At 37.9% G+C, this 16,506-nt stretch overlaps 1 protein-coding gene across 3 annotated transcripts in view; it reads left to right on the top strand.

Moving 5' to 3' along the window:
• HACD2 (3-hydroxyacyl-CoA dehydratase 2) overlaps window positions 1-16,506 on the top strand; it is a 90,418-nt gene that overhangs the window by 28,594 nt on the left and 45,318 nt on the right. The window contains exons 1-2 of one of the 3 annotated variants that reach the window (XM_054480926.2): window positions 5,566-5,637; window positions 6,396-6,463. The exons of the other annotated variants lie outside the window; for them this stretch is intronic. Coding sequence (XP_054336901.1) covers window positions 6,451-6,463 — 13 coding nt within the window. The 5' untranslated portion in view covers window positions 5,566-5,637; window positions 6,396-6,450. Of the gene's footprint in view, window positions 1-5,565; window positions 5,638-6,395; window positions 6,464-16,506 lie in introns of those variants that run through there. 3 annotated transcript variants of the gene reach the window in all.

Raw genomic sequence — 16,506 nt, 5'->3', positions numbered from 1 at the left:
GAAAATATGCACATCTATTGTATATCAATTTTTTTTTTTTTTTTTTGAGACGGAGTCTTGCTCTGTCACCCAGGCTGGAGTGCAGTGTCATGGTCATGGCTCGCTGCAGCCTTGATCTGCAGGGCTCAGGTGATCCTCCCACCTCAGCTTCCCAAGCAGCTGGGACTACAGGCGCACACCACCACACTTGGCTAGTTGTTGTGCTTTTTGTAGAGATGGGACTTTTGCCGGGGATGGTCTTGAACTCCTGGGGTCAATAGATCTGCCTGCCTTGGCCTCCCAAAGTGCTGGAATTACAGGCATGAGCCACTGCACCCGGCCTCAATTTATTTTTTAGAGATGGGGTCTTGCTGTGTTGCCCACACCAGTCTCAAATTCCTGGCCTCAGGTGATCCTCCCGCCTCAGTCTGTGATCCATTTTGAGTTAATTTTTGTGAAAGGTGTCAGGTCTGTGTCTAGTTTTATTTATTTATTTTTTTTACATATAGTCATCCAGTTGTTTGGCACCATTTGTTGAAAAGTCTATTCTTTCTCCATTGCGTTGTCTTTATGCCATTGTCAAAGATCAGTTATTGCTGAATCTATTTCTGGCCCCTCTGTTCTATCGATGTGTGTGTTTATTATTTTGCCAATACCAGGACTACCTTGATTATAAGTCTTAAAATCTGGTAGTAGAAGTCCTCTAACTTTATTACTTCTTTTTTCAGTATTGTATGGGTCTTTTGCCTTTCCATATAAACTTTGGAATCTTTTTGTCAACATCTACAAAATAGCTTCCTGGGATTTTGAGTGGGATTGTGTTGAACCTATAGAGCAAGTCGGGAATAATTGACATCTTAACAATATTGACTTTTTCAATCCACAGACATGTAATATTTCTCCACTTATTTAGATCTTTGATTTCTTTTATCATTGTTTTGCAGTTTTTCACATAGCAATTCTCTGTTTTGTTAGATTTATATGTGTTTTTATTTGGTGTTAGTATAAATGATTTTTTTTTAACTTTAAAATTTTGGTGGTTCATTGCTGGTATAGAGAAAGGCAATTGACCTTCATATATTAATTTTATATCCTGTGACCTTGCTATACTTGCTTATTAGTTCTAGGATTGTGTGTGTGTGTGTGTGTGTGTGTGTGTGTGTGTGTTTGTAGATTCTTTGAGATCTTCTAGATAATCATGTCATCTTTGAACAAAGACAGTTTTATTTCTTGCTTTTCAGTTTATTTACCTTTCATTTCTTTTTCTTGTCTTACTGCACTGGCTAAGACTTCCAGTATGACATTCTTCATATTCTTTACTCAATAAGATAAAATTATTCCTAGCTCAGTTTTCTCCCCAACCAATTTTGAAGGCATATACACTTTCTACTTCATTTTTACTATCAGAGTATAAAATTCAATGTCTATTTTTTTAAGTTCTTCTGTATCCTTATTTTTTTGTCTGCTTGACCTGTCTTGCACTTAGAATGATAATGTTGTTAACATCTCGAAGTATTAATGTGTTTCTAATTTTCCTTGCATCTTCTATAGCATTTGCTTTAGCAAAAGTTGTTGCTATGTTATTTGATGCATAAATATTTGTAACTGTTATTTCTTCATTGTCAGTTGTGACTTTAGCATTTTAAAAAGTCTGTCAGATTTAATGCTTTTTTGTCTTAAATCTTACTTTATCTGAATCAAAATCATGACCCTCTACTTTCTTTTGTTTCCATTTGCCTGATATGCCCTTGTGCGTTCTTTTATTTTGTGTCCCTTAATCAATCACTTTAATATTAGCATAGAGTTGGGTTTTGTTTTGTGAGCCAGTTTGAAAATCTTTCATATAATAGGTGAGTTAAGCCCATTCATAGTTTTTGATATGACAGATATGTTTATCTTACTCTGTTACATTTATGTTATAATTGCTACATACTCTGTTATATTTGCTGTATTTGCCTATCTGATGTGTTTTCTTTATTTTCTTTATTTTTTTTCAAGAGATGGGGTCTCGCTGTGTTGCCCAGGCTGGAGTGCAGTGGCTGTTCATATAAGTGATCATAGCACACTTTAGCCTTGGACTCCTGGGCTCAAGCGATCCTTCTGCCTCAGCCTCTCAAGCAGCTGGGACTACAGATGTGTACCACCATGTCCAGCTACTGATATGTCTTTATATCTTTTTAAATGCCCTTAGTCCTCTATTTTCTTATTTAATTTTTTACTCTCAAGCTTGTCAGTTTTTAAAGGTTGTCTTTTAACTCCCACCTATTGCCAGTACAACAGTGAGCTTATTCTACTTTCCTCTTTCCCTTCTCCCATTTTTAAACTTACATTATTTATAGTTTGTCAGAACATATAACATTTATATATTATTCTTCTGCCCTATCCCAACATTTGTTTTAGTCTTAAGACCACATTTAAATATATTTACAGACAGTGAACATTTAATATATTTAAATGTGGTCTTAAGACTAAAACAAAGGTTGGGATAGGGCAGAAGAATAATATATATTATGATTTTAGTTGGATGAAGAATAATATATATTATATAAAAGAATAATATATATTATTAGTTTGGCATCAGACTCCTCAAGGGAAACATAAAAACAAGGTGACAATGGAGCAGCATTTTCAAGAAATTTAAGGGAAGAAAAAGTCAGGGGAAGAATAATATATATTATATAAAAGAATAATATATATTATATAAAAGAATAATATATATTATTCTTTTAGTTGGATGAAGCTCATTCTCTAGTAGTGTCAGGAACTGTGACACATTGGAGATGTCACCTTACTCACAAGCTAGTAAGTTTGTTAGCGTTTCATGGATCCTGACAGAAAACATGAGACTCTTGGGCCAGATACAAATATATTGCCATATTACTCATGGCAAAAACAATAGCCAGAACACCTTCTTCATTTGCATCATTTCTCCACGTCCTCCAAGTCCCATGGGGATGACACATGTGCATCCAGATGAATATCTAAATATGCAGTGGTTTATGTTAGAGCACTTGAGGAATCTAGTGTCTTTATAGTAAACGGAAGCTCTTTGGGAATCAGTGCTGCCTTATCCCTCCAGTTTGCTCCTTGAAAACGCAAGCCTAAGAAATGACCTGGGAAAAGAGCAGTCAGGAGCTTACCTTTTTTGGCATACCTAGCAGGAATGCCCAGGGCCCATGGCAGAATGCCTGTCCCCAAAAGATTCCCAAGAAGGGCTGTGGGCATAGTATTCTCTGAGTCCATCCATGTTTAAGACTTTTTCTGTAGCCTTGATATTTGAAGGACTGATTTGCTAGATACAAAATCCTTAGTTGACTTTTTCTTCCCTTAAATTTCTTGAAAATGCTGCTCCATTGTCACCTTGTTTTTATGTTTCCCTTGGGGAGTCTGATGCCAACCTAATTATCTTACCCTTTTGAGATATGTGGTCTTTTTATCATAAAACTCTGAGATCTTTCTCTCTCTCTGTCTCTGTAAATATACATACTTTTTAAAGTCTAATAGTTTTACTAGGACATGCCTCAATTGAGCTTCACAGGGTGATTTTCCCAGATACCCAATAGGCCCTTTCAGTATGTAGATTTGGGCCTTCTTTTGTTTCTGAAAATGTTATTAGACTATAGTTTTAAATTTTAGTTCTGTTTCATTATTTTGTTTCTCTTTTAATTTAGGGATTCCAAACATATGTGTGTTGGATCTTCTTTGCCTCCTTCCCTTCAACTGCTTTATCTCTGATCCCTCTTCTTCGTTTATCTTATTTTCATTCTCATAGTTATTTTGCTTTTATTATTCAATTTTCTTTATTACATTTTTATTTGAATCTGTTCTCCTTTGGGCGCTTTGAAATTTAGTCTTCATTTCAGATATAATTTTATCTTTTTCTTTTTTTTTACTGGATTCAATCAATTTTTTGTTCAGTTCTGCCCACTTTTAGCCCATTTCTATTTTCAGTTTTTGAATTGATTAAACATATATTTTTTTCATAGCCCAAATGCCTATTTAAGGATATTTAATTCAGTTTGGGTTATTGTGTTAAAGTTTCCTTTGTGATTTTTTGGAGGGCATTTTCATTAGCTGAAATGTTTTGATCTTCTTTTTCTGTTTTCTCCTGAAAATGGTTTTGTATAGTTGTAAACTACTTGCATCTGTTCCTTTTGTAGACAAGATTGGAAGTTTGGGTTGGTTTATAAGATCCCTAGTTTGCAAACACTGTAATCCTTAAATGCTGTGAAGTATAGTCTCTTTAGTGGATGGCTTTTTGCTTGAAGAGGTCGGTGGGGGAGGAATTATATGCCCCTGATTGTTTTACCTCGCCTTTGTGTTACAGGAATCTAAATTTCCTCCTGCCTCTTTCTCCTTCCCCATCCAGTCACTAGAGGGCACCTCCTCTCCCTTCTTTTTTACTCATTTCTTCCTTAGAAGCAATGCCTTTTTCAGATTGCCATAGCATCCCACAGACTCTGTCTCTTCCCTGTGGTTAGTGCTCCAAATAAGATGTTTTTCAGTGTTTTTATAATTAGGGTAGACTGTCTCTTTCAGGAGTGATTTTGGCTCAGATTTAGGCCTTCTGTTCTGCTCTTCTCTCTTCCATGCCATTTTTCCAAATTCTCCTCACTTTCCAAAAAGATTTGCAGTGGGACCTCAGGAGATAGCTGTGCTTGGAATTTGGTGTTTATTATTTTTACTTACAGGTGTATTGAGTCTGTAGTCTGTGTCAATTAATTGTGCTGAAGATGTGGGATTTGTATGCTTGTATTTGTTACTGTTGATCTGTGTAGATTTTTGGAGGATTTCTAATATTCAGCTATGTAGATATATTGTGATTTTTAACCAGTTGTCTATTTGTTAAATATGTTGGTGGTTTTAAAGTGTGCAGATTATAACTACTTGTAGCTTAATGTTTACACAGCTGTGATTAATCTCTATAGATAAATTTCCAGAAATAGGTCAAAAGTTATATATTTAAAGGCTTTTACTAATATAGACTTCCCAGTGTCCCTCCAGAAAACCCACAAGTATTTATTATTAATTTTTCTTTTTTTTTTCTTTTTTTGAGACAGAGTCTCACTCTGTCGCCCAGGCTGGAGTGTAATGGCACAATCTCATCTTACTGCAACTTCTACCTCCCAGGTTTAAGGGATTCCCTGCCTCAGCCTCCCGAGCAGCTGGGATTACAGGCACCCGCCACCATGCCTGGCTAATTTTTGTATTTTTTTTTTTTTTAGTAGAGGGGATTCACCATGTTGGCCAGGCTGGTCTCAAACTCCTGACTTCAAATGATCCACCCACCTTGGCCTCCCAAAGTGCTGGGATTACAAGTGTGAGCCACCACACCTGACCTATATTTATCATTTATCGGGTTTCTGCTGGGTGGCAGGCATGGCACTGACAAAGCACCGAGGATACAAAACTCGGTCTGACCCACACCTGCCCTTAAGCCCAGGAGGTAAACATGAAGCACAGAGGGACAGTGTGACAATGTTTCGCCCAAAGGGTAAGTTCAAAGAGGTAGAGGAACACAGAAGGAAGGCTGCAGGGCTTTCTGGAACCCTTTTCCATTATAAACAAGGTCACCTCTGTCCTCACAGAGTACGAACATCCTCAGTTTCTTACCTTATGAAAATCTGACTCTCCTTGAGGACATTGCTGCCACTCAAGGTGAGTGAGGCCGTTCACTCTCCCACCCTACCAGTCTCTCTCCCAGCTCTCATCCTGCACCTTAGGCACCTGCCTTTGTCCTGAGATTCCCTCATGGGTTCTTCTTTCTCCCTGCATCCCACAAATGGTGCTCCATGGGCTCTGGCCCATAACGTTTCTCTTCCCTTCTGCAGTCTCCCTGTATGGTCCCACTGTACTTTCCCACAGCTTCAGTGGCTCCCACATACCACTTCTGGGCCACATCCTTCTCCTGCATCTCTGTCCCAGCTGCCCACCTGGACATCTCCACATGGTTCCTCTGCAGACACCGCAGACTCAACATGTGCAGAAGCCACTTCATCATTGTTCCCCAGCCTGCTCTCCTCTGTACTCTGGATCTGCTAGTGGCACGACCAGTTTCTACCTCGTTCCTAATCAGGAACCTGGGGTGTCAGCCTTTGTCTTTTTCACCATTTGCCCTCTCTGTTTTCCTCTTTTCCTTTCAGGGAACATCATTTCTCTGCCACTTGTGTTTCTGTTCTTTAAAACAAAAAACAAAACCTCTTTTGCCTTCATCCCCTACTCTAAATCTCCTCCTTTTCTCTTCCCTCTTGCCCTTTCTTTCTCTTTTTCTAGCCGCTTCATTGCTGCTCATTTTCTCCATTTCTCATTTTCCTCTTGCTTTTCTAGTGGTTCCTTCTCATTCCCTGTTCACACTCTCCTCAGTCCTCACTGCCCAGATACCAATCTTGATCTTGCTCCTGTTCTTTTTCCTTTAGGGGATTTGAGTTTCGATGGGACAGCTTGAGGCTGGCCATTTCTAAAGCCTGGGGCATGGGAGAATGGGGTAAGCAAAGTATCAAATACTTTTTTTGTTGTTGTTGTGGTTGTTGAAACAGGGTCTCACTATGTTGTCCAGGCTGGTCTGGAACCCTTGGCCTCAATTAATTCTCCTGCCTTAGCCTCTCAAAGTGTTGGGATTATAGGTGTGAGCTACCACACTCAGCCTTAAATACTTCTAGACTAAAATCCAACTTACTGTTTTCTCTTTCCCTTCTACACCAAGAGGTAGGCCAGTATTTGTCCTCTGAGCGTACCTGGATTCCCAAATGACAACTCTGGGGTGCCTTGAAGACTACAGTTATAATTTTGAGGCAGAAAACACCCCCAGAAATCCTCAAACCTAATAAAAGATACCTGAATGATCAGGAAGGAGGGCTTTAGAGGTATGTCAGTCTGCAAGCAGCAGCTGATCTTTGTGGTGTTTTTGTTGTTGTTGTTGTTGTTGGAGACAGGGTCTTGCTCTGTCACCCAGGTTTGAGTGCAGTGGCGTGATCACAGCTCACTGCAGCCTCAACTTCCCAGGCTCAAGCAATCTTCCCACCTCAGCCTCCCAAGTAGATGTGACCACAAGTGCATGATGCCACCACGCCCAGCTAATTTTTGTATTTTTGGTAGAGACGGGGTTTCGTTATGTTGTCCAGACTGGTCTCAAACTCCTTAGCTCAAGAAATGTGCCTGCCCTGACTTCCCAAAGTGCTGGGATTACAGACATGAGCCACCGCTCCCAGCCCTGATCTTGGTGCTTTTGATGGTGGCTCTTCTTCACAGCCTTCTTGAGATGCGGTTCATCTTTAGCACTTATCACACTGTAGCCTTGAGAAGTATGACTAATAACTTCAGAAGGCAGTTGAGTTCAATAAAGAGTATTTTGAACTCCTAAATTGTTCTGTTAATGACGGCTGCTCAGAGGGGAGTCAAGGGTCTATAAATAATGGCAGATTAGCACCTTGAATAGACAGCTTGTTCTTATAGATTTTTGGAGGTGGAATATATTGTTTTTTTATTGACTTAAAAAAGCGAATATGTGACAATTTAAGGCAGGAATAATCTTTTAACCTTAATATACTCCTTGTTTAATTTTAATAAAGTAAGTAGGGTAGAATTTCAGATATTAATTAGTTCTATTCATTATGCTTTTGAAGGGACATAAAGGATATGTTGTTCTACCCTTCTGCAATGGTCAAAATGGTATTGCCTCCAGGGAGTGAGCAAACATACGAGTTCATTAAGTAATTACACAACTTATAGCTGATCTAAATATCTTGAAAATCTTGGGCTGGGCACGGTAGCTCATGCCTGCAACCCCAGCACTTTGGGAGGCCAAAGCTGAAGGATCACTTGAGCCTAGGAGTTCAAGACCAGCCTGGGCAATATAGTGAGGCCCTATATATACAAAAAATCAAAGAATTTAGCCAGGCATGGTGACACACACCTGTGGTTCCAGCTACTCAGAGAGGCTGAGTTAGGAGGATTGCTTGAGTCCAGGAGGTGGAGGCTGCAGCGAGCTGTGATTGTACCATTTTACTTTAGCCTAAGTGACAAGGGAGACCCCATCTCAAAAAGAAAAAAAAGAAAACTGGCACTGATAAAAGGTTCTGCCTGTTGTAATCTATTTTTGGATAGTAGTAGTAGTAGTTTTCTATTGATACATTAAAACATATCTTACAACTTAGTTGCTTAAAACAAAATGTTTCCAATCTCTCAGTTTCTGTGGGTCAGGAATTCGGGAGCGGTTTAGTTGAGTAGTTCTGGCCCAGTCTCTCATGCAGTCGCAGTCAAAGTGTTGGCTAGGGCTGTAGTCATCTGCAGACTGGACTAGAACTGGGGGTGGCTGTTGGCAGGGGGTCCTGGCTCCTCACCACGTGCTAGAATGTCCCTTGTGACATAGCAGCTGGTTTTCCTCAAGGAAGAGAAGAGGTCTAAGAGAGGGCAAGAAGGAAGCTGCAGTGCGTTTTATGATCCAGTCTCTTAAGTCACATACCATTACTTCTGCTTGTTTTCTATTTGTTAGAAGCAAGTTACTAAGCCCACATCACGCCCTAGCGGAGGATAATTAGGCTCTACCTTGTGAAGGGAGGAGTATCAAAGAATTCATGGACGTATTGTTAGCACCACCCACCACAGGCTTGTTTTTCCTGATTTTTTTCTTCCTAGGTTGAAGGTGGTACAGCTTAGTAGTTAAGAGCATGGTTCTGAAGCTAGACTGCCTGGCTTTGATTCTGGTTCTTCCACTTGCTTACTGTGTGCTTTAATAAGTGTGAGTTGCCTTCTCTGGACCTCAGTTCCCTCATGTATGCGTTGAGGAAAATGGCGCCTACCTCACAGAAGTGTGTGAGAAGTAAATTAATTAATATAAGTAAAAGATGTAGATCCGGGCCTGATACATAGAATGCTCTTAATAGATGTTAACTTTTAGTATCGTTATTGTTGTTTGAACAGCAATATAGCCCAGTTTGTTTCTCCCTTTATTTCTATGTAATCTAACGTAATGCTTGGTCTAACATATACCACCTCATACAGGCTCTGGTCATCCTGGTAGGTCATACATGGTAGGAGCCAAGTGGGCTGATGACTCTCAGTGCAGACTCCACCTGTAGTGGTATGGCATGTGAGGGCTCTTAGCTTCTTATTGATACATGGTAAGGAATATCCCTTTCCCTTCCAGAACTCTCACTTGGAAAGGGCTTCCTCCTAAACTTGACAGGAACCTGCTCTGGGACCTGTGAGCTGTGTTCAGTGTTCTCCACGTTCACTCACACTTTCAGTCCGTAAATATTTATGAAACGTCCTTGGAATTCAAAGCAAAGTAATTCCCACAGTACTTTATCTACTGTGCAGAATCAAGGGAAATATATATGTCCTAGCTCTTTAGAGTTTATTCATATAACATTTTCATCTTAGATCTGGGGCTGATTTGCTTAGTTGGTTAGAGTATAATGCTTATGGGTGGAAAATTTTTCCTTAAAATAATCTGTGTGGAGGAAGGCGTAATCACAATTCCAACACTTTTAAAGGATAATTATTTATTAAAGGGCAATCAACTATTTATAATAGTTAAGTACATTCGTTAAATACTTCATTTATATGTGGTAGATCTTGACCTGGCATTGAGTTGCCACATTCTTGGCTCTAGAAAGATGTTTTTAAAAGATGTTCATGAATACTACATGTCAAAATTGTAAGAGAAAGCAGGTTTTTAAAAATTTTTGGACATAATATACTAGCGAATTTTTTTAGATATGAACTCTGTTTTATAGATGATTCAGAAGATTGTTTACCAGAAAAAAATTATTACACCAAATTTCCACCATATTTTTTCTTATTGATGTCATTAGTTTCCATGACTGAAAAGTGTAATTGAAATGGCTTCTTTTAAAAGTGTTGCCTTGTCCTGCACTCTGATGGTTTGACTTCTTAAGTCCACCCAGATTCTCTTCAGATATTGAGTTCATTTTCTCAACTATAAAAGGGTAAGTAGGATTGCATTTGGTTATGCATACCAGAATTGTGACTGCTGTGGCTTTAATGAAATAGGGATTTATTTTTCCTACACAACAGGAAGTCTGCCTTTCTGCTCTACTATCCTTAGTGTGGGACTTCTGTCTTTCTACTTGTAGTCTCATAGTTATAAGATGTCTGTGATGAGTTAATATGGTGTCATGTTTACATTCCAGGCAGAAAGTGCAAGGCTTTCCAGAAACTTGGTTTATGTTTCCTTGGTCAGAAATGTGCTTAGGTGGCTTCCTCAAGTTGCATGGGATCCCAAGAAAGCTAGTGTTTTAGCAGGGTAAATTGCTAACCCAGATGAGATCAGTGTTCTGTTAGTGAGGCAGAAAGGGACACTGTATAGTGGGTAAGCAAATGGTATTGTCTGCCACAAGGGTTTGGATGGTTGCTCAAGTCCTGAGCCGATAGAGCAATCTATGAGTCCATCCACTTGGCAATAGCACATAGTGATAGTACAGTACTCAGTGTAAGTAGTGAATCAGCTCTATATCTTTAGTGTTGGAATCCAGAAGCAAAAACACAGAGTAGTTTACCCCTAGGTAATATACGTGGTCATAAATCTCAATAATGACCTTGTACGTGATCTTGTTTTCCTCCCATCAAAGTTCTCATTAATAATAAGGGGTAGTTGAATAAATAAACTCTTCCAAAAGCTGTTTCCATTTCGATGTTTTTTTGTTATATTTGAGCCAGGCACAGTGGTTCATGCTTGTAATCCCAGCACTTTGGGAGGCTGAGGCATGCAGATTGCTTGAGGTCAGGAGTTCGAGACCAGCCTGGGCAACATGATGAAACCCCATCTCTACTAAAATACAAAAGTTAGCCGGGCATGGTGGTGCGTGCCTGTAATCCCAGGTACTCAGGAGTCTGAGGCAGGAGAATCACTTGAACTCAGGAGGTGGAGGTTGCAGTGAGCTAAGATCGCACCACTGCACTCCAGCCTGAGCAACAAAGGGAGACTGTCTCCAAAAAAAAAAAAAAAAAAAATCTTTTTATTATATATATTTTTGGTAAAATGATTGTAAATAAGTTGTATATGAAAATGATTGTTGTATATTGTTTCAGTGGAAATTGTACCTATTTTTATTTTTAACGGAATTGGCAATATGGTGGCTATTAAATCAAGTTGTGGTCTTTTTTTTTTTTTTTAAAGTAAAAAGACTTTATTTCTATTTATTTATTTATTTATTTTTACTGAGACTGAGTCTGGCTCTGTTGCCCAGGCCGGAGTGCAAGTGGCATGATCTTGGCTCACTGCTACCTCTGCCTCCTGGGTTCAAGCAATTCTGCCACCTCAGCCTCCTGAGTAGCTGGGATTACAGGCATGTGCCACCACGCACGGCTAATTTTTGTATTTTTAGTAGAGACGGGGTTTTGCCATGTTGGCCAGGCCAGTCTCAAACTCCTGACCTCAAGTGATCTGCCTGCCTTGGCCTCCCAAAGTGCTGGGATTACAGGCGTGAGCCACTGCGCCTGGCCAAAAGACTTTATTTCTAATAAAAGTAACACATACACATTGTTTAAAAAAAAAAAATCAGCTAGTACCAAAGTACTAAAGAAGAAGGTAAAAAACACTCTTGATCTCATTACTCAGAAATAATTATATTTTTACCATCTTTTTTTTTTTTTTTTTTTGAGGCAGGGTCTCTCTTACTACAGGATCGACCTCCTGGGCTCAAGCAATCCTCCCACCTCAGCCTCCTGAGTAGCTGGGACCACCACACGCTGCTAGTTTTTGTATTTTTTGGAGAGACAGGGTTTTGCCATGTTCCCCAGACTGGTCTCAAACTCCTGAGCTGAAGCATTCCTCCTGCCTCTGTTACCATCTTGAAATACATTTCTGTGCATAACAAAAATGGCATTTGAAATTTAGAAATTATATTTGGAATTATTTGGTGAACATAGTTCAGTATGAATAAGTATATTAGCTGAGATATCTCTTGACATAAAAATTTGAAAAACTTTAGATAAATAATTCCATTGAAACCTTCAAAAAGTAAATAAAAGTTAACATTTTATTTCCATTACTTATAGCTGGAAATTTTTTAGGTAGCATTTCTGAAAAAATCTGACATTGATAAATTCTTATTGATTTTGATTTATCTTCTAAGAAGAAATAAAAGCTTTTGCTCTGAGCCTAGGATTTCCTTATTCCTTCTTGAGGCCATTTATTTATTTTGGGGCATGACAATGGAAATATCAGAATAATAGCAGATGATTGATATGAAAAAATATCTTTTTTTACAATGACCATTTAATGTTCTGTGTGGGTTGGGTCTTCTTGTACCTGAACATTCATTTGCCTATCGTTTTCAAGCTGCAGATATATTCCACCTCTCCAGTTAAATTTAGCTGAGGAATTGTTAGGTGCGGGCTATAATTGCTCTTTCTCTTCACTTTCCCAGCCTCTGCAGTACTTTGACAAGCTTCACTCCTCCTGCAAGCAGTGTTTTCAGTGTATGTCTTTTATGCGCTGTCGACAGGCTCTTTCCATGTTCTGTGGGCCTCCTACTCGGGGAATGCCACCACTGCCACCACCCCCGTATTAGTACAGCATGGGAAAGCAGAGCTGGGCAAAGTCATTTGTACTTTTAACATCTGTGTGAACAGCACTCAAGAGGCCCTTTCTTTTATCCTTCTTGGATCTTTCGCCTGCACTCAGAGTTGTTACCCCAAACAGTTCTTGGTGCCTTGATTATGGGCTCAAGATTCAAAAAGCCAAGCTTTCCTAAAAGTATAGATGACAGAAAGGGAAAAAAGACTGTATTTTTCCATTTAAATGCCACTGTAACATTACTTATTAGACAAATAAATTATAAATATAGCAACGGAATTCTTTTTAATAAAAAGAAAAAATGCCCGCATATTCTGCAATTCTGGTCAATAATTTTTATTTTTCTGTGTTTCCTTTTAGACCTGGTCTGTATTCATATCCAGTGTCTATGTTGTTATAATTCGAGTAGCTATCATTTGGATTCTGACAGTTTTTTTCCTTTATTATAATCATTTTTCCATTTTGTTATGTGATCCTTTATAGTGACACTTTAAATGAGTTTTTTTTTTAATAAGTAATTCATTCACATGGTATAAAATGCAAAAGCTATAAAAGGGTATGCAGTGGAAAGTGAGTCTCTCTCCCACCCCAGTCCCCCAGCCATCCAGTGCCCTTCCCCAGAGGTAACAGTTTTTCCTCATTTCTTGTGATATAACAATATTCTTTGTTTTTTTTTACTTTGATTCTTTCCCTTGGTTTACAAGTTTTCAGGATAATGTGTTGGTTTCCTGGAATCCTCTAAAGAAGACCAGTGAAAGTGTGTAGGGTTTCTTTTTCCATGTAAAATGTGTTTTATTGGTTTCTTTAAAAAAAGGTTCAGGGTTTAGTTTGAAATCAGACAGCAATGCCTCTCATCCGTTGACGGTCATATTGGCTTCAGCTACCAATACTTCATTAACTCTAAAAGAAAATAACTGTTTCCATTTTGAGGGGGGGAAATCCAGCTTAAATTAGTTTTACATTGGTCTGTAATTTAAAACAGAATGAGGGCTAGTGTTTCCTGTTGCTTTATACAGCCCTCTGTTCGTACAGAACCTGGAATGTAATATTCCCAACTCAGGCAGGCACTAATACTGACGTATACACACACCCTCCCCCAAAACAGCAAGAATCAGAGTGTCAAAGGGACAGTGAAGGTTTTCATTTTATTTTGTCATAATCTCATAGCTTTTAACATATTTGATGTGATTCCATCCATTTTAACGATTCTTTCTGATGCTCATATTAGCCCATTCTTGGCCAGTTGGAGCATCTTCAGATTATCTTCTGAGTCCTTTTTGAAAGGACCCCAGTGATCTTTAATAATTTTCTGCTTTCTGGTATGACAGAATGTTTCAGCTCATCTTGTATTCACTAATACTTCTAAATTACTACAAAATACCTGATAATGAGATGTATCATCATGTCTCTCTCAGTGGAGAACAGGTTGTTCTCATTTTTAAAATATTAGAAATAATTTTTCAACCAATGTCTATGTCGATAATATACACTCTTTAGTCTTTGGCTTATGCCCTTGGCATCTCTGTTGATAGATAGATGTTTTAGTCTTTGGCTTATGCCTTTAGCATACATCTTTATGTGTAATGACTAATTCAAAACATATGAATATACTTTTAACTCTTAAATAATATTACCAGATTCAATTCCCAAAGGATTGTGCTCATTTGCAAAATGTGAGTATGGTTGTTTCAACATAGTACCAGCATTTGGGTATTATGATTCTTTTTTAATATTCACTAAGTTACTTATAGAAAAATCATAAGTATTAATAGTTTCTTTGATGCGCTTTATTGCTAATTGTGGAGTTGAATATAATTCCATATGTTTGTTTATTAATTGTGGCCATTTTTATATGAATTGTCTATTTATGCCCTTTGCTCATTTGCATATTAGCATCTTGATTTTATTAAGATAAAAACAATTTGTATTCTTTATCTACTTTAAATGTTAATCTGTTGTCATATTCGTTGCAAGCATTTTACATTGTGAACATTTCAAACATTGGTTGCAAATATTTGATTTTGTCCTAGTTATATAAAGACCATTAATTTACCTTCTTAGAGAGTGACCACCACCAAATGTTAAACATACATACCAATTTGTTATATTGAACTATCTATGTAAGCTTGGCAAGTCACTTTACCTTCTCCCAACCTCACATCTATCAAGTGTTGAACTGAATTTGATCGCTTGGATCCTTTCCAACTCTGACAGCCAACATTTTCTTAGTAAAAAAGCACCATATTTAACCCCAGCAGTTCCTTGCTGTCTTACATAGAGAATCTTTCCCATGGATGCCTTTTTTCACAACCTTCTAGTACAGCTAAATATTATCTCCAGTCTTCTTTCCCTGCCTACATAGTTTGGTAGAACTCTGAAGAAGGAACATAATTCCTTTAATATTCATTTAATATTCCATTAATATTCCATTAATATTCATTTCTGTTACATTACAATTAAGCATGAATATATGTAGTAACACTATCCTTTTAGCACAAAGAAAATATAATGCCCTTTTAAAGTTTAGTACATATTTCAGAAATGCCAACTTCAAGTAAATCCACAGAACTTATAAATACCATAGTTTTGCTATTGATTTCAGTCTAAGACAAATTTCTTTTGTCAGAACCCAATAACCTAAGTGTGGTTATGTGAAATGTGTTGAATATTGCTTTCTGGGGGTGCTCGGGAGCTGCAACTCCGAGAGACATGGCCAGTTTTCTATGTTGCGGGAAAAAAGAAAAGAGAATTGCCCTCTGTCAGTCCCCTGAAAACACCAGCCATCCTCTTCTCTGAGTCCCATGATGTTTGAATCTGCTCTGGCTCCTGTTTTATATCCCATCCTTCTCCGTTTTGGTCAGAAATATTTTCTGTTACCCTGAGATTAGCTTGTACTCTAACAGAAAGAAAGAAAATTCCTGTTTAAGATTAGAAGTGGTTCACTTTTAGAATTATCTTTTTGCTAGTGCCAAAAGTTTAATTTATTGTTAAGAATAATGATTTTTTTTAATTTTGAAAATTTAATTTGTGTTCTTTAAAAGTAGGCAATGTGGAAAAGTACAAAGAGGAGAGTTTAAAATTATTCTAAATTCTATCAATAGAGCTAATCTTCATTAGTATTAGTTAAATGTCATTCCAGAGAGCATTCTCTTCACATATATATTAATATGAGAAAGAAAAAGTAGGCAGACAGACATAGCTTATACTATCATGAAAAAGACATTTTTCATTAAAAACATTGTTCATCAAAAAAAAAATTTAAAACTTTTTTTTAACCGTGTGTTTGTGTGTGTGTGAGTGTGTGTGTGTGTGTGTGTGTGTGTTTGTATTTGTTGTTGTTTTGAGATAGGGTCTCGCTGTCATTCCAGGCTGGAGTGCAGTTAGTGCCATTATAGCTCAATGCAGCCTCAAACTCCTGGTTCAAGCGTTCCTCCCACCTCAACCTGAGTAGCTGGGATTACGGACACACGCTACCATGCCCGGCTATTTTTTAAAAAAATTTTTTGTAGATGTGGAGTCTCACTGTGTGATCCAAGCTGGTCTCAAACCAGCCTGGACTCAAGTGATTGTCTCACCTTGGCTTCCCAAAGAGCCGGGATTGCCATGCCTGGCAACACTATTTACTAAAAGATCTAAGAAAAAAGTTTTGAAAATTCTAGATTCAAATTATGTTTACCTATATTTTCATTTTACATAACATCTCTTTATTAAGGACATTTAGACAATACTCTTAATTCTGTTAAGGAAATTAGTATCTCTTCCCTCACTCCTATTTTTAAATTGTTATTAATTTATTATTGTTCATAGCATTTATAATATAGTCTATGACCATAATTACCATAATTGTTTAGTCTTAATATTATATTTGAATGGATTTAGTGCCCACCATGGGCATTTTTATTATGACTTCTCCATTCCTGAGTTCTTTATTTTGATTTATTTCATTTGGCTGAGTTTCTGACAGCTTGTGTTTCTCAAGGTCACAT

The sequence above is a fragment of the Pongo pygmaeus genome, chromosome 2, assembly GCF_028885625.2.
Source record: "Pongo pygmaeus isolate AG05252 chromosome 2, NHGRI_mPonPyg2-v2.0_pri, whole genome shotgun sequence".
NCBI lineage: Eukaryota > Metazoa > Chordata > Mammalia > Primates > Hominidae > Pongo > Pongo pygmaeus.
The sequence above is the reverse complement of the archived record's forward strand: the minus strand, read 5'-3'. Positions and strand labels throughout refer to the sequence as shown.